Consider the following 22,986-nt stretch of genomic DNA (forward strand, 5'->3'; position numbering starts at 1 on the left):
TTCCCCAGTCATGTCTGACTCTTTACGGGCTGTAGGCCACTAGGCTCCTCTGTCCATGTGGATTCATTCGCCAGGCAAGAACAATGGAGTGGGTTGCCATTTCCTCCCCTAGAGAATCGTCCCAACCCAGGGATCAAACCCATGTCTCCTGCGTAGCAGGCGAATTCTATACCTGCTGAGCCATCAGGGAAACTCCATGGCTCTTTTTATAAATAGTGTTGCCACAGGTCATGGTGGGCTACAAGTCTGAGGTGCAACTTTTCTCTGAACTTGTCCAAGACTTAGTCATCCCTGGAGAAGGAAATGGCAACCCAGTCCAGTATTCTTGCCTGGAGAATTTTATGGACAGGGGAGCCTGGAAGGCTGCAGTCCATGGGGTCAAAAAGAGTTGAACAGGACTGAGTGACTTTCACTTACTCATCTTAATCATTCTCCTTTCTTTAAGTCATCGTTTCCTGCAGTCTCACTTGCGGTCACTATCCCTCACTCTGCTACCAAGTATGGCCCGCTTCTTACTTTGTTCTTCATCAGCCGCTCCTTGTTGTCTGTTCCCCACTGTCACATATGCTTCAGTACAGGAGATTCTGCATCTGCTACAGCGTATTGGAACAGTCCTGTTTGCTGATGCGATGTTAAGGTGACTTAAAAAAAGCATGGCCCTTCCTGCCCTGACACTTCGGTGTCTCCACTGGAACACCCAAGGCAGCCAAATACCCTCAGCTAGTTCATTTGGCATCTGGCCTGCAGTGTGACACTTGTCATTTCTGCATTCTGATACATCACCACGGGAGAGAAGTCACTAAACAGGAATCTGTGGTTCCTGGTTTCTGTTTACCTAACTTTTGGTTCTCTCCGGTATGGCTTCCACGAGCTGTCTGTGAAGGGGTGGGGTCAGACAGAAAGGCTGAGGAGCAAGGCAGAGTCTCTGGGAAGTGGGTTCAAGTTTTTCAATGCCATTTTGATTCCATATCTTCAAATTTACTTTAGAGTTAGAGAATACAGAAACTTTATATCCCGTGGGAAGATCAGATGTTATTTTTGGTCTATAGAGAGAGTTAAAATCTGAAGAATTTACCAACAATGATTACAAACTCTTAAAGTAACTCATTGGCGTCACAGTTTCTGAAACTGTTTTTTTATTTAAGTGTTTGATGCATATGGGGGGAAAATGGATATGACATAAAGCAGATAAATACTACAAAATACTTAGGTACCTACCATGCACTCTGAGAGAGTATCACTGTCACTTTTGGAAGGTTCCTTTGTGCCACCTTCCAATGTGAACTAAAAAGTCCTTTCTCTACCTCAGAGGCAATGCTAATTCTGAATTTTATTCATCATTCTCTTGCTTTCCTTTACGCTTAATCATTTTATATATACATTGGAACCTCCAAAAAACATACTGCTTAGTTTTACAACTTTTAGATGTTTACATAAATGAAATTGTAAAACTGTACATGTTTTCCTCTGTGACTTGATTTTTAGCTTATCCATTTTGTTCATGAGATTCCAACAGGTATAATCCATTTATTTACAAAGTGACACAGATTCCACTAAAGGACAGGTGGACACAGGCCAACGCCAGTGCTGCCGTGAACACTCTTGTACGTGTCTCCCGGCCGTGTGAGTTTAGTGCGGAATCTGAGGTCAACTCTACTCTCATCAGAAAAACATCATGACTTTCCCACGGTGGTGGTGCCACTGTCTCCACCTCCTCAGCACATCTGATACCATTCACCTCGTAATTTCTGCCAATATGGCAGAGAAGAAATAGATTTCACTAGGTTCTAAAAGTTACATTAGGCAGCTTCGCCTAAGAGTGTGCATTGTCTTATATAAGCATTTTCAGGTTTCCACTTCTGTGAAATACCTATTGAGCTCTTTCGTCCATTTTCATACTGGGTTTTCCTTCTCTCTTTGATCTGTAAGGCTTGAAATACATTCTGAATACTAATACTCTGTCAAGTATTTATGTTATGAGTATTTTCTTATGGTTTGTGTTGTTTTTTCACTCTCTCTGTAAGGCTTTTGATGAACTAAAGTTCATTTCAGTCTAGTCACATTTTCAACCTTTTCTTTTGGGTTAGCATTTTTCATTTAGAAATCTCTCCCCAAAGATCACAGAGATGACCTTCTATACTTTCAAAGTTCTATAGTTTTGTCTTTCACATAAGAAGTCTCATCAATATCAGTCTGATTGTTGTACATGGTGTAAGGTTGGAGTCCAGTTTTATTGTCACTATATGGATTATAAATTATTCTAATACTAATTACTTACCTACCAAACTAAGATGTCAGCTTTGAATAAACTACGTTTTGAAATATGTATGATCTGCTTTGGATTATTCTGTTCTTAACATATTCTATTCTTTCAAAATACCTCCCTGCTTTGATAACTGAATAGTAACTCTCCTTATTCTTCTTCAACAGTGACTATATCATTCTTGGCTCTTTACTCTTCCACGTTAAGTTCAGAATCAGCAATGAATCTATAGATTTATTTCAAGCAGCATCTTTTCAACAGTAGTCTACTACCCCATGAATATGAATCATCTCCCAATTATTTAGGCTTTATGTTTCTAAGTAAAGTTTTACAATCTGCTATTCAAAGTTTTTTTTTTTAATGTAAGTACACACGGATGCGTCAAATATTTTTTCTACATTTATTAAAATTATGTTACTGTGGTGAATTTCATTAATTCATTTTCTAATGTCAAACCAACTTTGCATTCCAATCCTATATGGTCATATTTTAAATATCCTGCTAGATTTAATTCCATGTGTTTTGCCTCTTTGTCCACAAATAAGAACAGCCTGTGACTATCCTTTCCCATACTATTCTCTTCTGATTTTGAGAGCAAAGCTATTTAAACCAACTAAAGTGAATTTGGGGGCTTCCCAGGTGGCTCAGTGGTAAAGGACCCACTTGCCAATGCAGAAGACCCGGATTCAATCCCTGGATCGGGAAGATGCCTTAAAATAAGAAATGGCAACCCACTCCAATATTCTTGCCTGGGAAATCCTATGGACAGAGGAGCTTGGTGGACTATAGTCCATGGGGTCCCAAAAGAGTTGGATACAACTGAGCGCCTAAACAACAACAATAACAAACTGAATTTGGAGTTGTATGAGTTTCTTAGAGCTGCCCCCAACAAATCACCGCAAAACTGGTGGACAGAAACAACAGAAGTTTATTCTCTCAGTTCTGGGGGCCAGAAGTCTAAAATTAGGTGTCATCATTTAATTTTGGCATTTTTCATTTCTTCCTACCTTTTTTTCTTAGTTCATTAATTTCTATTCATATGTTTATTATTCATGTTCACTTCTACTTTTTCTGGACTTAATCTTTTCTAACTTCTTAAGCTGGAGGTTTAGCTGACTTTGAGCCTTCTTTTCTAAGTTGTATGGCAACATTCTTCTCGAAAGTGCAATCTTAACTACACTTTCAAGTGTTGACACATGTATAATATTTTCAACACCTGCCAGATTCTTAACATCTTATTTATTTTCCCTTTGGCCCTGTTCTTTCATCCATGAATTATTTAAAAATATTTTGCTTGATTTCTAAACATATGGGGCTTTTTGTCTTTTCAATAGTGACTTTAAGTTAACTCTCCAGACAATAATACTGAAGTTGGTAGCCATTCCCTTCTCCAGGGGATCTTCCCACCCAGGGATCGAATCTGGGTCTCCTGCATTACAGGCAGACTCTTCACCGTCTGAGCCACCAGGAAAGCCCTTAGAATGTGTTGAGGTTTGCTTAAAGCTGCATCCCATGGTCCATTTTAATAAATGTCTGAGTCTGTTTGAAAAAACTGTCTACTCTGCAGCTGCTGAGCTCAGTGTCCTAGACAGATTTGTTGGATCAACTACACAGCTGCCATCTTTATTATCCTTACAGACACTTTCAGGTTTTGTTAATTTATTAATTACTAAGAAAGATATGATGATGTTATTCAGTGATAAAATTCAGAAATATGTAAAGTGAACTCAACCTTTAGCACTATATGGCAACTTCCTATCTCTAAGAATGATTTTTGCTTTTATGACTATTTATTATGGTAACCTCCTATTTTTAAGAATGATTTTTGCTTTAGTGACTATTTAGTGACAAGCTATTGTTAGAAAAATCATTTGTTTTTTCTCCAAGCTTTTCTAAAAATATTTTCCCTCACTTCTGTAAAGCTAATTCAAAGGACTTTAAATTCGAGATTGAGAGAAATTCCTTCACAGTACACAGAGGAGTACTTGGACAGGGTATCTAGTCCACCATAATGCTGGCAATGAAAGACTCTAGTCATTGCAAGGACTAATTTACAGACCACTTAACTTAGTGATTGTAGCTAAACAGGCAAGACAAAGAAAGGCTACTGGACGAACTGCTCAGCTCTCAAGAACATAGGAATACTGTCCTAACTCCACTTTGGTAAAAGAGAAAAGCTAAAAGAACCTTAGAATGTTAAGAAATGGGAATCAGTTTTTATTTCCACAGATGTATGTGGAGCCCACAAGTGTGAAAGGCTGACTACACCGTGCCATTTGATACAAGAAACTCGAGCGTCTGTGGATCTTGGTAACCGCTGAGAGCTAATCCCCAGACACCGAGGAAGGACTGTGCTTACCATGCTGCTTAGATTTCTTCTTCTTCTTCTTCTTCTTCTTCTGCTTCGGTTTGTAGTGATCTTTGTCCCTCTTCTCTTTTCTTTCTTTATCCTTTTCTTTTCTCTTACCTAAATGACAAAAGTGAGTCAGTTAGTAATCATGACTGATCCTGAGTTGTTCCTTTGTGGTTAACCTAAAAGCAGCATTTATGGTTTAATCAGCTATTCCAGTCACCTGCCCAGAGTGGATGGATTCAATTAAACTGTTCCTGTCATGAGTCTGGAACTCCTGATTAGCTTACTGGGCTATAAGAGGGGATCTTCATTAGCAGTGTTGAGAAATCCCAACTCCTGACACCTTAAAGTTAACACAGACAGTAGTTAAAATTCTTAAATGAGTAAGTTTCCTGATGTGGCAAGAAATATACTCCACAATTTAAGAAAAACCTGACCAAGGAGACTCAGTATTTCCACACAAAATTTAACAAGAAAATGTATTAGAAGATTAAAAAAACTTGAACTTTTTTCTTTTGGAAAAATATTTTAAAAAACTAAGTCAAATCCACAAATAATTCCTTCAGTCTTTCAATATTTTCCACATATATAAGAATGAAGATAAAAAGCATAAGGAAGTAAAAACTTAACTCCTTAAACTAAATGTTGTCCTAAAATTTTTAAATATTTCTTTTTCCCAATCATATGCACTTTATAAAGAAAATGAACAGATGTTAAAACAGTATCCTAGAATACTTATTTAAAATTAATTCATCACATATATTCAACTACTGTTCAACTCAGAAAAGTTTAGCCCACAGCTTATCAACTACATTGAACCAACTTTCAGTAACTCAAGCTCCAGGGAGCTAATTTGTAGAATATTTAAGACTATTATCCATTATTCCAAAATGTATAGTCATGATAGCACAGAAGACAGAAAAGACAGCAGAAAACTTAGTAACTTTTTATAGAGAAAGTAAAAAAAAAATGGCTGGGAAAAAAAGGCTATATTAATTTACCATCCATTCTCTAAGGATCAACAATATTAAATGGTAACCTATTTTTAAACAGTCATAATTTCAAAGATGTTCAAAAACATCAAGTTCTCAGAGAAAGCCTCAGGGTTCCTTGACAAAAAATGCACGTACTACTACAACACATATATTAAGAAACTACATATTTGGAGGTGAATAAACTAATAAACACTAAAACAGAGGATCACTTAACACCTAAAGGAGCACTAACAGGTAAAAAGTAAGAGACAGACTACGTCCTCCCACTGCCAAGCCATCTACAGTCTTTTGCTTAAAGATTACTTTCTGTTCATACCAAATGCAGTTGAGCTTTTTTCTTCCAATTTCACTTTTTTTTCCGTTTTCGATATTCCTGCAGGTTTAGGGGAAAAATATGTAAATTTAGTCAGAAAGGGTTAAGAGTATGGGACAATGTTTTAAATTACAATTGCTCACAAAAGTCTACCCAAGACTCCTTTCTCCTAAAGGTCTACATTATTGCCTGAACTGGTAACAAAGAAGTGGGATTTCTACTTCAGAGAAATAAGGATGATGTTTGGTCCTTCAGACTATTCAGATTAGATTCCTAGTTCACCATCTGTTAGCTGCACAGTCTTGAGGAAATCATTTAATCTCTCTGTGCTTCAGTTTCCTTATCTGCCAAACAGGAATAAGAGTATCTACCTCCTGCTGTTATCAGCACTACTTGAGTCAAAATATGTAAAATTATTAGCGTCTGATAAATAATGGTTGCTTTTTTTCACTTTCTCCTTTATGGTGGAGTAATTTGAGACTGCATCATTTCTAGAAGTAGCATAAATGTGGGTCTAAACATAAAAAAATGTTAAGATGAATGCACTGGGCAATCAGTTAAGATCAATTCTGGCACCACAGCCTTTGGCAATCCAGGAGATGCTGAAATGCACTCTAGCAGTAGGTCCATATAATATTTTTCCTCCCGTGACAATTATGACAAAATGCTATTCCCATCATCTAAATGAATTATCAAATTTCATATTAAATTATACTGGTTTTCAAGAATCTGCATAAATTTTTTAAACTAATATTTAACCTCTGTTGCCTACAACAAATACCTTTGAACTCCATCGGATGTGTTATTAGGTAATGAGAAAAGCCAAAACAGAATTATTCTATAAATCATTTTTGGTCTTTATCCAAAGTAAGATATAATGGCTTATTAACACATAAAAAATATTCAACTTAATGGCATTTAGGTATTATTATCTAATAGTCCAAAATACATTTTTAAACCAATAATGCACCTCAATAACTGTGTTGCTGACACAGACACACTAAACCAAGGTTCTCAATTCATATTCAGCTATTCCCAATACCAATATCTTATCTGTGTGTAGGGTTAATCTAAGAAAAAGACTCTAGTACACTTAAATACAATTTCAGTCTATTAAATTATGCTCTAATATCACCATTTATGAGTTTGACTTTTAAATCACTCCAATAAAGTATCAAAAAAAACTAGCATTTGATTCATCTTACTGTAAATAATTTACATAATTTAAATAAAACACAACAAAAATATAAAAATACCACTCAACTTGAACTAAATGTTAATGAGGCGCTAATAATTGTTTCTAATTCAGTAAAAATATTGGTAATCTCCCTGATAAAAAGATTTCTTATGACCAAAAAAATGAAAAGAACATCAAAGAGAAACGCGGTTAAACTTCCTTATTAACAAGACTGTTGAACAAATGCCTCACTTCCTTTCACTAATCACTGCTTACTAACAATGACTGCATCACACCATGAAAATTTCACATATTTAATGCGATTTTCTTGAAAATGACAAGGCATTTTACAACAGAAACAATAAGAGATTTGCATTCTAAATCTTAAGTGATGGTAGAGATACACCAGAAGCAGCCCTTGACCATGATTATAGCCCTGTGGGGCCCTAATCTCCAGGAGCACCGAGTCTCCAGCGTGAAAGGTGGAACAAGTCCAGAATCCCCTGAGTGCAAGCTAAGCCACTTCAGTCATGTCCAACTCTATGCGACCTCAGACAGCAGCCGACCAGGCTCCTCTGTCCATGGAATTCTCTAGACAAGAATAAAGAATACTGGAGTGGGTTGGCATTTCCTACTCCAGGGGATCTTGCTGACTCAGGGATCAAACCTGCATCTCTTATGTCTCCTCAACTGGCAAGCAGGTTCTTTACTACTAGCGACACCTGCATGTTGTGCCTGCGTGCTCAATCACTTGTCATGTCCAACTCTTTGCAACCCTATGGACACAGACCTCCAGGTGCCTTTCTGTCCATGGGATTCTCCAGGCAAGAATACTGGAATGGATTGTCATGCCCTTTTCCAAGGGTTCTTCCAGACACGGGGATCGAACCTGCGACTCCTGCGTCTCCTACGTTGCAGGCAGGTTCTTTACCCACTGAGTCACCTGGGAAGCACCTGGGGGTGATTCAAATGAAAGGAACTGCCTTTCAGGGATGCCTTTTCTGGCTGGAATGTGTGGGATCTCTCAGGCACTTGGAAGACAATTAACATGGTCCTGACCCTCAGCTCTGCAACACAGGTCAGCACAGCAGAACAGATACAGAAATTATAATATCAGGAGGATCCGTTCTAGACTATTTTCACATGTTCTGGGAGATCCCAAACCTTTATATTTCTTTTGTTTTTTTTTTAATTTATTTTTTAATTGGGGGAAAACTGCTTTACAGCGTTGTGTTGGTTTCTGTATTTCTTAACTATAAAATTTCAAAAGTAAAACTAGGGAACTGAGAAAGGCTTGTCAACATTTTACACAAGGATATTAAAATAAATATTCCTATAGGCAATAATGACAGGACTTTTAAAAACATTCATGCACAAATAGATTTAAAAATAGATCTATTTAAGAATTCCACAAAAGAATAAATGTCATTTTACGAGAAGTTCTCTACATTGTCTTTATTTCACCATGCACCAGAATTTGGGAACCAAAGTACTAGGTTATTAGTTAACAGAATAGTGATTTGTAAACTAAATTTTATCAACGAACTTTTTCAAACAAAATACTATATAATGGCCAATATATATTACAACCCCCCCCCGCCCATCCCCCGGCCAAACGAAAAACATGATAAAAAACAAATGGGACTATTCAGGTTAAAGCAAGAGAGACAGATCTCTGAGCCGTATCTGCTTTCATGTCACGAAAAGCCCCATAATGCAGAGTGGTTTCTTCAGTGTGCTAAATATCTGATTTTTCTGGCAAAAAAAAAAAAAAGAGGCTATCCCTGAGACTCTCCATGGAAACCCCAGGCTTTGAATAAACCATGAACATTTGGTGTGGGGGTGGAAGTAGATTAAGGAGTCTCTGGTTATGGTTTGGTTTGGTTTTGTACAATTCTGAAAAAGAAAAAAAAAAATCGAAAACTACCCTAAAACAAAAAGGCTTTCAGAAAATAAACGTGACGTTGGTATAAGATGCTGGACTAACCATCAAACATTTAAGATGCCTGCACAGCACCAGGCACAGGCAACTCAGCCACAGTTCAGTCTGATTGTTGGCCCATCCTTTCATACACTGAGCTTCCAGATTTTAACTCCTTAAAGAGGTTAGAGTAATTCAGTAACTGTCATACAGACATCCAGGAGATAAATAAGAAAACCAGCTAACATTCCCAGTTAGTGACAGAACTAATAATAACAGAACTAAGACTCTATCCTTACCTAAAACTGATGGACTGTAAGATAAAGCATTCTGAAGATAAAATAAAAACAACGGTACCAAGTTTTACAAGGACACCAATGACTGTTTTTGTTGTAATGTGGACAGCAATGTATTCTTAACCTTGTTTAGTCATATTGCAAGCATGTTTCCCAGCAGAAGAATGTAGAGGATTAGTGCAAGTTCATTATCTCTACTAGAAAAATAAGTAAAAGCAAGTGTTAACCTATTGAGAATTGGTGTATATAGTAACTGCATAATCTGCATAATATCATCAGTTCTTTATCTTGACTGCTAAACTCAGCAGTGAGAACAGAATCTCTCACAGGAAAAAGTAAAACTCTGTTAAACTATTCCACAGTTAAGGACTAATATCCTCAGTCATTCTAAATACTCCAAGAATTTCAATTTTAAAAAAATCCCAGAAAATGTCTTTGATACAAGCTCTGGGAAATAATGTTTTCTACAGAAGTTTTAAAATTCAACGCTAAGAAAACTTACTTTTATAATTAAGATGGAAATGAACCAAGTAAACATAAATTTAAAAAAAAAAGAAACAAAACAAAAACTCTTGGAAATTTGACTTCAGATGGAAGAAAACTTGGGGTGCAGAGAGAAGGCCTACAAACACAGTAAACCAGTTCTGAGAGAGTAGCTAACAAAAATGTTAAGAGAAAAAAAGCACGCAGACCACTGAGAATTTCCATGCAAGTCAGACAGGTTCACAAAGTTTTAATCAAAAGGTGTCCAATTAGAACACGACTTGAATTCTACTACTTCCCTCAAAAAATAAAAAATTAAAAGAGGTTAAGAGAAATAATCCCTCCCAACCCCACATTCAAATACGTTGTGACTCTGTTCAACCCTAATAAACAAGACTTTCAGTTAATTAACATTTAAAACCACGCATTTCCTTGATTTAAGCAATTAAAGTTGCCAGTCATCACCATACTTAAAAGGGTCCTCACTCTTCAACGAACTTACAAATTCATCACATTATAAAACCAAACTCCTCTACTTTTCACTTTCCCAAAAAACTACCTTGCTATTTGGACTTTCTCAAATAGTTATTTCTAATACTTAAATGAGAAAAAAAAAGCATGCCTTCCCTCTACCCCAGTGCATCTTAACCATTACGAGAAACAAGAACCACACCTCAATGATAATTAACTACATCTCCATAAATATGCTAGAAATTCTGGAAACAACAACAACAACACTAGGCTAGTACTGTGATTAGACACAAAATCACTGGAATCATGGATTTCCATGCACAATCACTACTTTGACATTTTAGGATACATCATCCAGTAAGCATAACTTGACTATAAGATACACCATTTACACTGGTCTATCTTTCAGTCTTGTTACTATTAGAAAAAAATACATATATAAAAGAAAATACAAATATTTTCAAATGCACAACTATAAATAATCTCCCCAATGAATATATATTTTAACTTCAACATATTTTTATATATTCAGTACAGCAACAAATTCCGTATTATCAAGGCACTCTTAAGAACTTCACTTTTTGAGGAAAAGTATCTCAAAGGTTAAGGGTAATTCAAAAATCTTGTGAAAACAGGGGAAAGAAAAATCAATTATCCACAAATAGAACGGACTTTTAGAAAGTGTCCAAAGACAATGGATAAGATTTGGGAAATGACAAGAAATGCTTCAAAGCCTACAAATCTTCAAATTTGGGCACTGATTTTTTTTTTTTTAAATCAAGATATGGAAACACTATCACATATAAAATAACGTCAATCTTTTTTGATTAATGGACTTGTAGAAAACTGTATACTTACTATTGGTTACATTTTTACTTTGAAAGAAGGAACAAGAAGGTAAGGGCAGTAATGTATCTTAAGTTACTTCAATCGTTTTATTTTAATATCCACCAACAGCCACCAAAAAAGAGCAAGCTCTATTTCATACTTCACCCAAGGATTTGATAAAATGACTTCAGGGAAGAAGCTATTAAAATCAATTATCCCCAATGCTCTTTGGCTGCAAATCAAAAACAGTTTTATGTTTTTTTCCCATTTCAGAACTGACTCAGTACAGATCTCCTTCATCCATCCAATTCTAAATTAGTAACTTACTGGAAAGGTGTTAGTATTTGCCTTTATTTTTGAATTGCACGTACTCTATGCTTGAGGTTAAAATCTTATAAAATTCCAAATAAAATGATGTAAACATATAATGGAAATACAAATTAATATTGTTACATTAAAATACCAACTTGATAAAATACCTCAAGAAGGTTTCAAATAATTACAACAAGTATCATAAAATAATCAAAAAATGTCTTATAGAGTATGGTTGGTTTTACACATGAAACTCCCAAAATAACATTATAATCAATTATGGTTAAATTTGGGAGATTCTGCTCCAAAATATGGGACTATATTTAAGATAAAGGTATATCGTTAACTTACGCTAAGTGTTTCTTAAACATTAAGTTCTGTTACAATCACTGGAAAAGACCTCAATGCTGGGAAAGATTGAGGGCAGGAGGAGGAGGTGACAGAGGATGAGATGGTTAGATGGTATCACCGACTCAATGGACAGGAGTTCCAGCAAACTCCGGGAGATGGAGAAGGACAGGGAAGCCTGGAGTGCTCCGGTCCAGGGAGTCATAAAGAGTTGGACACAACTTAGCGACTTAACAACATACAGTTAACTTAAGCCAAGTGTTTCTTAAATTCTATTAAAATTCTTAAACCTATAAAGTACTGATCCTGTTAAGTATTTTCTGGCTTCAAAACCAAGAACTTCTGTGATTATATTTAACTCTAGTAATTCCTACTTAGTAGAAACGGGATATAAGAAAAAAGTAGGGAGAAGCAAGTAAAGTGACAAAAATAACAATGATGTCCAGGAAAAATGGTAGAAAATGGTCACACAAAATGACTTTAAACCCCATCTTCCACAGCTGTTACATAAAAGCTATTTATGAAGAGGAATAACATATTAAAAAATGTAATTTATACATCAAACTGGTTTTACCATAGAAATGCAAGCCTTGCTAATTTTGTAAAAATGAATCTCCTTTACCTGAGGCTGCTGGAGCTCCTCTTACATCAGTCACTGCTTTGGAAGAAAGATTTGTAAGCATCTGTGTATCTTCCTTTTCTGCTCTGAGGCATTCATTATGGTAAGAGGGATCTGGGGCTAGCGGTGTTGTGACTTCCGAACCACGACTTAAGTCAAGAGGGAGACAGGGTCCCAGTGACAAATGTGCAACGTCAGGTACTACACAGAATAAAGAACGCAATATGTTAACACAGGTACACTGTCTCAGTTAATATCAATGTGGATTAAAATGCTACATAAATTAAACAGTGCCTGGCAATCAACAAAGGCGGCACTGAACGAACATTTGTAGAATCAAATGAAGTGCTTATCTACAAAGTCCAGAGATCTTAAGAAGGAAAAAAGCAGAAATCTCTTAATATTTTAATAATCTTTATCTCTTAAGTGTTTTCTTTGTCTTCTTTTATGTTTGGTTCTATAGGAAATCAATATACATTACCCTCTGGTCCTGAAGACTCTTGCTGATTTTGAGAACTGATGGAGAATACTTTCCCATCAGTGGCTGGAGAGGGAGGAGAAACCTTTTCTACAGAATCATCAGGCATGGGCAAGGTGGCTAAACGCTGCGATCTTCTTCTCCGCTCACTATGCTTGAAAGGTCTAGGGGGGTTCACAGGCTGTGGAGGACCTAGAAAAAGATCTTCAATGTTCACGAAGCAGATACATGCCAGGATCATCTTATCATATTTAAGGAGAAAAAATGGGAAAAATGATTCAAATTCTGCCCTCTGATGTTGTTAAGGTATCCACAAGGAACAGCACATGTTCCAAAAGGAATCAAAGGCAAAAGCTGCCCTCATTCACAAGGGTTAATCAAAACTTTTAAAATCTAAAGCCTACTAGAACCAAAAGAAAATAACATGGAACATTCATCTCAGGTAGTTTCCCATGGAAAAGACTACAGTTTATTCTCTAATTGCAGATTGTTGTTAGTTGCCATTCTTCCTTTGGGAAAATTATCTCTGTACAGCCAAAGATTTCTTAAAAAAAAAAAAAATATATATATATATATATTCCTTTTGCTATATTACAAATCTAGAATCTCTAAGGAAAAAAAAAGACAGGGGCATAGGTAACAAAAATCTGACATGCATTGTAGAGTTAGTGCTTTACTTGCTAAAGTAAAAATAATGTAAATAATTTTATCCCACCCTCATTCCCCCAAATGGATTTTTGTAAACATATGTTTGGGCCTGATTCATTAAAAAAAAATAAATTGAACACAAATAACTTTAAGTACTCACTATGGGCAAAAAATGATAATTTTTTAAAAATATGACAGTTTTTGCCCTCACATGTTTTTTATTTGGAAAAACTCACTGAGTCACTTAAGAATCTTCTAGCTATATATCACACAAAAGCTTAGAAATACTTAACCTTTCATTTTCTTTCTACATAGCACATAAACATTTTTGATTATTTAGAACAGGCAGGTCTACACAAGCCAGTATATTTATGTTAATTTAGAACGAGAAAATAGGCAAGGTCTAAAAAAGTTGGGTATTTAAAAGTACTTTTACAAAAATCAAAATAAAAAAGACATGGTGATAACTGAAAGAAAAAAAAAGGATAAAATTCAACTGCCGTGACACTGTGGTTATAATACTAAAATATAAAACAATTCAAAATAAAATACATATCAATGTCATCTGACATTTTAGTGACTACTAATGACATTATTTAATGATAAATGCCATAAAGAAGTGAAGCTTAGGATGAAACAACTGAGTTTTTCTGTTCCCATCCTTTCAAGTCATTTATTAAACAGAACCAAATCAAAACAAAAAAGTGCCAAAACCTAATCGAAAAATGAAAAATACAGTTGAGCAAAAAAATACAGTAACTGCATGGAAGAGAAATTTAATATATTTGACTGATAGAAGTCTTCTCAATGCCACCATTTTTAACTGTAGAAGATATGATATGGAGGAGTTCATAAGGAAAACTGTCATATTCATTTAATAATCAGGTTACTAATTCATTTGCTGTTATAAACAGCAAAATTACCTTTTACCCAGTGAATTTAGGTAATTATTTTTCATTGTCTCTAACTCAGAATACTAAAATATGAGAAACACAGGATCAACACAAATCTTGTCTTAAATATATCCAAACCCATGTTGAAAGGTTATGTTAAAAAGACTAAGTAAATGCTTCAAAGATTGGTGGTACTGAAACAGTAAAATCTTTAAAAATAAGATCAAGGAAGCAGTTTTCTTCTTTCATTAGTAAAATTAATCTGAAGTCTGCGCTCTAAATCCTAGAAGAACTAAATAAAATGTATTGGGGGTGGGGTATAGACAACTGGGGACAATGACTAAATCGATCCATAAGAACAGTCTTAGGAGTTCAGGAAAATATCCACATATCGACCATGGGTCTTTCTGTATCCCATAATAGGTTTTTTTTTTTTTGTAATGAATCAGGCCTCTAACTGTGCTTGGATCATTAGTTGAGGAGAGTCAAACTACAGTGGAATTATGGTTACTAAATGCTGAGGTTTCTTAACCAGCAGTATAGTCACTGTCCCTCTGTACAATACATCAGTCAGAAATGTATATGGATTTTGCCCCTGAGAGAGTTTCAAGCCTTCCCTGTCATATCCACTTAAGTTTGAATTTTTAAAATGCAATTTCATAAAAATACAATATAACTACAACCAAACTGTTTTTAATGTATCTTATAGGATAAGTAACTATTTTTTAAAAATCTGTGCTCACTAGTTTTATTTATCATTGAAGAAGAAAGCTGAGATACAAGCGTCAAATCCTCGACTTGTATTAATTCTGGGGAAAGTGGTGATTTAGGGGGTTTTATACACCCAGAAGAATCTCCAGATTCATGTTTGCATTTCTTGCTGCGAGCCTTCCCTGAAGACAAAGTTGAGGATAACAGTGCAGGTTTCTGAGTGTTGGCAGAACTGCTAATGTCAGCTTCATTTTTTTTCTGACTTTGAGGTTTAGGTGAAATCGCCTGAATAAATAATAAAAAATTGATATTTTTATTTTGGTTTCTTCATTTTTGTTCTTGTTTTCTATTTTTGATTGTTAAGCAACTTTAGTATCCAAAAACATTGTTAAGCAACATATAACATTTCTATTACAAATGAAAAACCAAAAAGAACCCCACAAATTATTAACTAAAAGTTGAATAGGCTGTCTTTAAAGGGATGCTGTCGACCTGTCTAAACTGGGGTTTTTTTAAAAATGCATTATTTATAATATTCTCAGAATATAAAATGTTACCTTACTGGACAAATATGTTTGGTGTTAAGTTAAAACATACCTCTTTGGAAATCATAATTACCAATGACAATAATAATTAGGTAAATAAACAAATTTCTGTTTTAGAGCATTAAAGGAATACATGTAAGCTGCTGATTTTCAGATTTTAAAAAAAAAAGTCTTTGAGTTCATTGCAGAGGTTTAAGTAGACAATTTCCCTTTAAAGAAAGATCTCAACAGGAAAACAATGACCAAATTAACAAAACATTATCTTTAACTCATTTTAGTGCTGAAAGCTAGAGTTTCATAAGCATAATGCATCATGAAATCGAAGCCACCAGCAATACAGAGTTAAAAGACTAAAAAACAATACAAAACAAGCAACAACAGAAAAAAAAAAAACAAGGAGTAAAACCAGGTGTAAGTTAAAAACATTGGATTTAAAAACAAAATACGTCGCATTCTTAGATGAGAATTTTTACCTTCTTCCTGCCAACTGATACTTTTAAAAAAAAATTAGAACTTTGTCAGTTCTTTCATAAAGAATACCTTAATTCATTTGGCAGTAAAATGTCCTACATTTGTAAAATTACACGTGAATGTGTCCAAAGACTACAGAGAACAGCCACATTGGATGGACTTGCACTCTACTGTGTTGGAATGCCTATACTGTATCTCTTTTTGACATATGTATCTGAGAGCAAAGTATGAGATACACTTCAAAAAAAAACAAACCCTATACTAAGATAGGCCTCTATATAGAATCAAACTGTTAGCTCTATGAACAATATGCTGGTCCCCAAGGAAACTTTTTTACTTCCCTATCTTTTGTGAGGAATGACCAACAGGTCTGCAGGCTGCAGTTCTCTGGAATATGAAAGGTCACTGTCTGGGGACCAAATAGCTTTCTGTTCCCTGAAAATCCAAGGCATTCATTTTTGGTAGAAAAACAGTGACTATCTGGTATTAAGCAGGGCACCTTTGACTGTGCTACAGATGGCATGTTGGACATACCACATTAAAGGGTGGGTGTCAAGCGTCTCATTTACTCAACTGTCATCATTTCTATTCTTGAATTTACTCATTACACACGTGTATAAATGCAGATTCATCACTTGAAAAAAAAACCTCCATATATAGAAAGGATTCCTAAGCTTATCATAAAGTGTTGCCAGAAAAGTAATTAGAGCCATTACTTGTAAATAAACAATTTTATTGTTCATCTTCACATATGTGAGACATCACTACAGCATCCATTACTCTCAAGTTACAAAGTTATAAAACAAGATTTTAATACTTAAATTAATATCTTGATAAGGTGCTTAACTTCTAAACAAGGACAAATTAACATTCTTTAAAATTTACTGAATTATGCATCTAATGCAGGTTTTATCCAAAAGTAAAATATAACATAACAATTCCCTAATACAATTAAGTAATCTATAATTAATAATCTGAGAACTGGGGTTCAAGACCACAGAGTTTGAACTTTCTTAAAGTAAATAAATAAATTCCTTAGCACAGTAAGTTTTGGCCTTAGGCCTGTTATAAATCTACGTCATGAGTGAAATTATTTTACTCGTTAGGGCAACATAGGTTAGTGACAATACCTCTTCTTCAAGTCATACCAACTGAGATGTAATTAAGAATTTTATAACTCGGCTTTTTAACTCTGAAGCAGGGCAAACAGTATAAGAATTAAGAGTTTGGTTACAAAACAGTTCACATAGAAATCAACCTGAATGACAAAAAAGGGGGCAACAGTATTATTATGTTCCTTAAAAATCTAAAATAATTTACAAAATTTTCATTATTAATCACTGGTCTCTTTGTTACAAAACTGGCAAGGACTCTCAAAATTTTCTTAATTATGTGAATAAAAACAGCCGAGTTACTCAATTTTTCTCCTTTTTAAGCTCAGTTTCAAAATGTTGTTTTCTATACTTGTCTCTGAAAAGGGCACTGCCCTCTACACTAACTTCCACACATAATAAATAATTTTCACAATCACATTCATCTCAGTAGGATTGTGCATAATGAAAGATTGACATTGTAATGAATTTTCCAGAAACATTTTATTACCCAAGTCCCTGACTTATTGCATTCTGAGAATACCATAAACAGTGGTGATACAAAATATTATATCTGGGACGTTGAATATAATAATACACAGTAAAAAAAAGTCATTTAAAATTTGGTTGATATACTGACAATAACGGCAGACTTAACCGTTTGATGACCACAGAAAATCAGAAGGCATGATTCACTGACATATTAATCAATTTAAAAGATCATTGATTTAATACAACATTAATGGAGGCACCAAAACAATGCACTATGATCAAATCAGGCCTAAAATAACCCTGAAAAACTCAATACAATATCAATTAAATTTGGACTGTTTCTTAAAACGCATATAGAGAAGAGCAAAAGGTATTCATTTTAAAGTCTTCTTTATTAGGCTACTAATAAAGAAAATTAAAATAATACAAAAAGGATATAGTAAAACTACATTAAGGCTCAGATTTTAAAACAGGAGAACCAAGGAAATCCAGTTATGGCTATTACTGTGTTCTTATAGTCTTACAGTGCCCAAAAAGGTAAGCCCTTAGAGAATGGAAAAGCATGCACAGTCCATTATATACAGGTATTGTGGGAATCTGAAGGTAGCCAAGGCAAAATCTAGCAACTGCAACCTTCATTTTCAAATTCCTCTATTAGGTGGTTTAAAGACAGACCCTTAATAGCTTTTTAAATTTTTTTTGTAGTTATTAAAATATACATCCTAGCAAAAATGTATGGCTCATTGATCAATTCATAAAACACATAGTCAGTCTAACAACACCAATTGTTACAATATAAAAGAAACTTCTTACAAAAGAAGCTTTATAAGATGTCAAAAAACCCTGTTTTAACTCACAAATGAAAAGTATTTGTGTAAGGGTCTTTTAGTAAGCTAGTCAAAGGTGATCCAGCTGGAAGCCTGTATCCAGCTGGGAGGCCCATCTCCTGGCTTTCCACCATTGGGAGACAAAGGCTTTAACGCCAGCCTACTGAAAATAAACACTAATTAAGTCTGTAGTTTATCTGCATACCTTGGAGAAGGCAGAGTTAAAAATGTATCACCCATTATTTTCCTACCCCCATATCTGATCAAAAGGGTGATTTCAGTTATGTGGATACTATAGCTCCGTGATAATTCCAGCGGGGAACCTTGAAAACAATCAAATGCTACCATTTCATACCTGCTCCAGCATTGGAGCCGTTTCATTGTAGTCTTCCTTTTTTTCAGCACCATCCACCCCAACAGCTTTGGATGCCAACAAACCTTGAGAAAAATCGTACAGAAATTGCTTATTAGAAAAGATATTGGCTTTCACACTAATTCTCCAAAACTTTAGCAGCTGAATCCCCTATACTTTTTTTATAGGAAGTATACTCTCAGATGGTTACTTGTCAAATATACAAACATCCTTAATAACAACTCAAAGGGCTAAATTAAAACTTGAGAGTAGCTAATGTAACAGTCTTCAAAATAAAAAAAATTACCTTAAAATATCCTTTAAAAACAAAAATCACACACATACACATTTATTCTGTACAAATTTAAATTTCTATGGATTAATATCTAAAAACTTGAGACTGCTTAGATCATTAATACCTTAGGCTTTGTCCATACAACTGAAATAAGATATGGAATTAATATGAAGATATAAGAAATCCTTTCAAACATCTAGAATATAAAATGATTGCTGTTGTTATATTGTTAGCTAAAAAAGTACTCCCAATTTTTTTATTTCACTTGGATTCTTTAACCTAAGCTTCACAAGTGTGTTTCTATACCCAGTTGTAGCCAATCATTTACAAAAGTGGTGAGAACATGGAGGGATTCCTTTTATGTTAATGGAAAAGAGTATAGATACTTCCTACGTTTGGACTTCATATGATAGCCTCATTATACAACTGATGAAATAAACTGGGAGTTCCAGTTTTTTCCCATGTACACCTTTAATTTTCAATTTTAGAAGACAGAATATTTTATCCAGAGTATAGTTAACTTTAAGAGACATTAAAACTCGGCTTTAATTTAGAAATTAAAGGCATTTACTCAGTCAAGAGTCTTTGGTAAGCACCAGATAGGTGCCCTCAATGGAGGCAAAGGTATTAACATAACCCTTGTACACGTTTATTTCTTCTTATGGCCACCACACACGTAAAAGGTCACCCAAAACCATTTCTGTGTCACTTCAAAAGTCAGGCACACAAAACTCTGGCTTCCAAGGAAGCATGTTTAACAATCAACAACTTAATAGTAAATTTACTTCAGCAATTATACCACTTGCAGTATTAAAGCTATCTACAGCATTTTTAACAGGAGAAAAAAAGGGCCCCAAAATGCCACATAACTTTGAGTTATCCCTGTGCCAACGCACCTTGATTCTTTCAGGTAACACTCTCTAAGATATTAAGTAATGTAGGTAGAAATTCAAATATTAAAATTGCATTCTCAAGGTAATACTAGAATCAAGTGTTCAATCAGGCAAAAAGCACCTTTCTATTGTTAGATAATGAAGCTGAATATCTATCACTCAGAATTGTAATTCAAAATAGGAAACACTGAGTATAAAACAATTATTTTGATATAGCAATGACTGGTATTAAAACTGCTATTGGTGCACTTTGACATAATCCATATTGTTCAAGTCCCATACAGTTTTAAGTGTATATTCAAATGAAGGACTCAATGTATAAGTAATTTCATAAAAATAGCTTATATATCATAAATTCAATTCTAGCTGTAGTAAAGTAACTTCTGAACACATTTTTAGATGACTAAAAAAGATGTAAGCAGAGAATTTATTTAACAAAACTGCATTCACTAGGTATTTCTTCTCTAGCTAAAATACTACTGAAAGTAAAATGAAAAATAATTAGGAAAATTAGCTTCTTCTTTTGCAGGAAAATGAGTAGAGGCCCTACTTCTATGGGCATTCAAAGAGAACAAATATTTGCTATTCAATCTACTGACTATGCTTTTTTTTGTTTCCCTTCATAAAGGTGGTGGAAATACTTCCAAATCACATAATAGATAAAATAGATCACAAACTAAAATTAAAACTAAAGTACTAGAAGTTTAAAAGAAACAAAATAATTTAGCCATACTAAGTGAATTTACATTTGGATATTACAGACCCAAATAATTAAAAGCAATTCTCACTTAATGGTTTGTGAAAGTAAAATAAAGCTTTGTAATGTTCTAATAAAAGCAATGGGGCATTTAAAAAAACTTTAAATTAGGTTAGAAGATGTAATACTTGGTAGCCAGTTAACTGAAAAGCTTCAAATATGATCAATAAAAAGGTTTTCATACTTTACATGCAAACCATCTTATACAAGAGTTAACAAATATAAACAAGGGACAAGAAACTTTTAAATGCCCTTGAGGAGGACGCTGAATACTGCTGCCTTAAGAAGCAGTCTAAAATCTATCATCATGACCAACTAACATTCTGGGGAGAAATTCAATAACCTTCCAAAGTGACAAGAATTGGAGGGAAATAAAAAACAATTGATTTTTAGTTATTTCCAAATATGTATTAATTATCAATATATTACTAACAAGTCATCATCCAAATAAGATACCTATAGAGTAAATACCTTAACAGAATGCATTATGCAGTTTCAAGAAATTATTTATTATCAGGTAGAAGTAGAATACAGATTTTTATGAGTCCCATCTACAAAAAGTGATACTTTCTCAATATTCTACTTCAGCTATAAAACATAGAGTTGGTCTCTCACTGCCAATAGGAACAAAGAGAACAGAGGCCAAAGTATCTTAGAATGATAACGGGGAGGAAAGAAAGAACAAAGCAGTTAAATTCATGCTCTGCTTTTCGGTCAGGGATTCCAAAATACAATGTTCTTGTTGAGATTAAGAACCAAACATCCTGAATAGTCTTATCAATAACATTACTGGCCAATTCAAACCTCTGGATTTTAAAATTATTTTTTACATTCCTTAAGCTGTACAAATGTATCTAAACTGGCTTAAGGTCCAGAAACTCCTAGAACTATTCTACATATGCCACACACCAACTGCTAATGTTTCTTCTTCTACTCTCTACCAATACGTATTTTAAACTCTACTCAAATTGCTTGCAGTTCTCTTGCAACTCTGTCCCAAAGTATAAACTCCTGAGTATCTTTGTAAAATTGTTTTTTCTAAATCAGCACGCACAAAGTATATAATTATCAATAAGTTTATGACATAATGAAAACTAAGATTCTGGAAGAATATATACACTCTGCAACAATAATCCCCATGTCTACTTATTCAAAATTTTTGAAGTCATCCTATACCATTCCCTATATAGAAATCAGATTTGGAATCTCTGTAGAGTGTATATATGGTTAAAAAACAGAAAGAGAGTGAATAAATACATGAACTAAACTTATCCGGCAGCTGGTTCACTTATTTCCTGTAAGAACTACTTAAAAATAAATTAAAAAGTGTGGTAGGGAAACACTCAGAGCAGGCTGAGATGCTGCCGTGTTACCAGGCTATTTCTCTCAGAAGTAAAGGGACAAAAAGGCACATATAAGTGAGCCTGATAAATTTAAAATATACCATAATTCCAAAACAAAACTGCTACTTCCTATTAGTTCTCATCTCTCTTTTATGGTCTACAAACAAAATTTACCGTACAGAGGCAAGTCTGCGACTCAACCATCAGAGACAATCTTAAAACATCTATTATCTTTTTGCATGATACAGTTGTAACATGAAATCAGAAACAGACTCAGAGATGAAAAACTATTAAAAAATTAACACGTAACTTGAGTAAATAAAGGGAAAAGATCAGAACAGTTTCACACTTGTAAAACGTATGCCTTTCTACTGCTGCCAGAACTATTACTTATTGATTTAAGATTCCCAAGAAGTGAAGAAAAAGTTCCCCCACTACTATTTTTTCAAGGCCATCGGAGATACTGCATCACTGTGAATTAAGCTGCTTTCTTACTTTACTTCTTTAAATAGTGAGCCTGAATTTCTTAGTGAGACACATGTTAGTGTATACTGACTGAAACTACAAGCATCCAGATTTCAGGGGAAAACATGAGGCTGATAAGCTGGCAGATGCGCCGCCAGTGTCACTTCCATCTTCCTTGATCTTGGCTCTCCCAATAAGGTGTTTCAACCTGGGTGTCACAGCAGTGAGAAGTACTATCCCACAGAAGAGAGCTCTGGATCCCATTACTCTAAGACAAAACTGAGGTCTCAAGCTGCCAGCATAATAATCACTAGGATAACATTCATTGGCTTTCTCCAACATTAAT

General features: G+C 34.6%; 1 protein-coding gene across 3 annotated transcripts in view; it reads right to left on the reverse strand.

The window, feature by feature from the left end:
* PHF20L1 (PHD finger protein 20 like 1) overlaps nucleotides 1–22,986 on the reverse strand; it is a 69,512-nt gene that overhangs the window by 17,279 nt on the left and 29,247 nt on the right. For 2 of the 3 annotated variants that reach the window (XM_043879155.1, XM_043879154.1), the window contains exon 8: nucleotides 17,702–18,973. In XM_043879155.1, the coding sequence (XP_043735090.1) occupies nucleotides 18,885–18,973 (89 nt within the window). In that variant the 3' untranslated portion in view covers nucleotides 17,702–18,884. Of the gene's footprint in view, nucleotides 1–4,622; nucleotides 4,731–5,927; nucleotides 5,985–12,382; nucleotides 12,581–12,860; nucleotides 13,050–15,141; nucleotides 15,395–17,701; nucleotides 18,974–22,986 lie in introns of those variants that run through there. The other variant, XM_043879156.1, reaches the window with a different exon arrangement.

The sequence above is a fragment of the Cervus elaphus genome, chromosome 21 (assembly GCF_910594005.1).
Source record: "Cervus elaphus chromosome 21, mCerEla1.1, whole genome shotgun sequence".
Taxonomy (NCBI): Eukaryota; Metazoa; Chordata; class Mammalia; order Artiodactyla; family Cervidae; genus Cervus; species Cervus elaphus.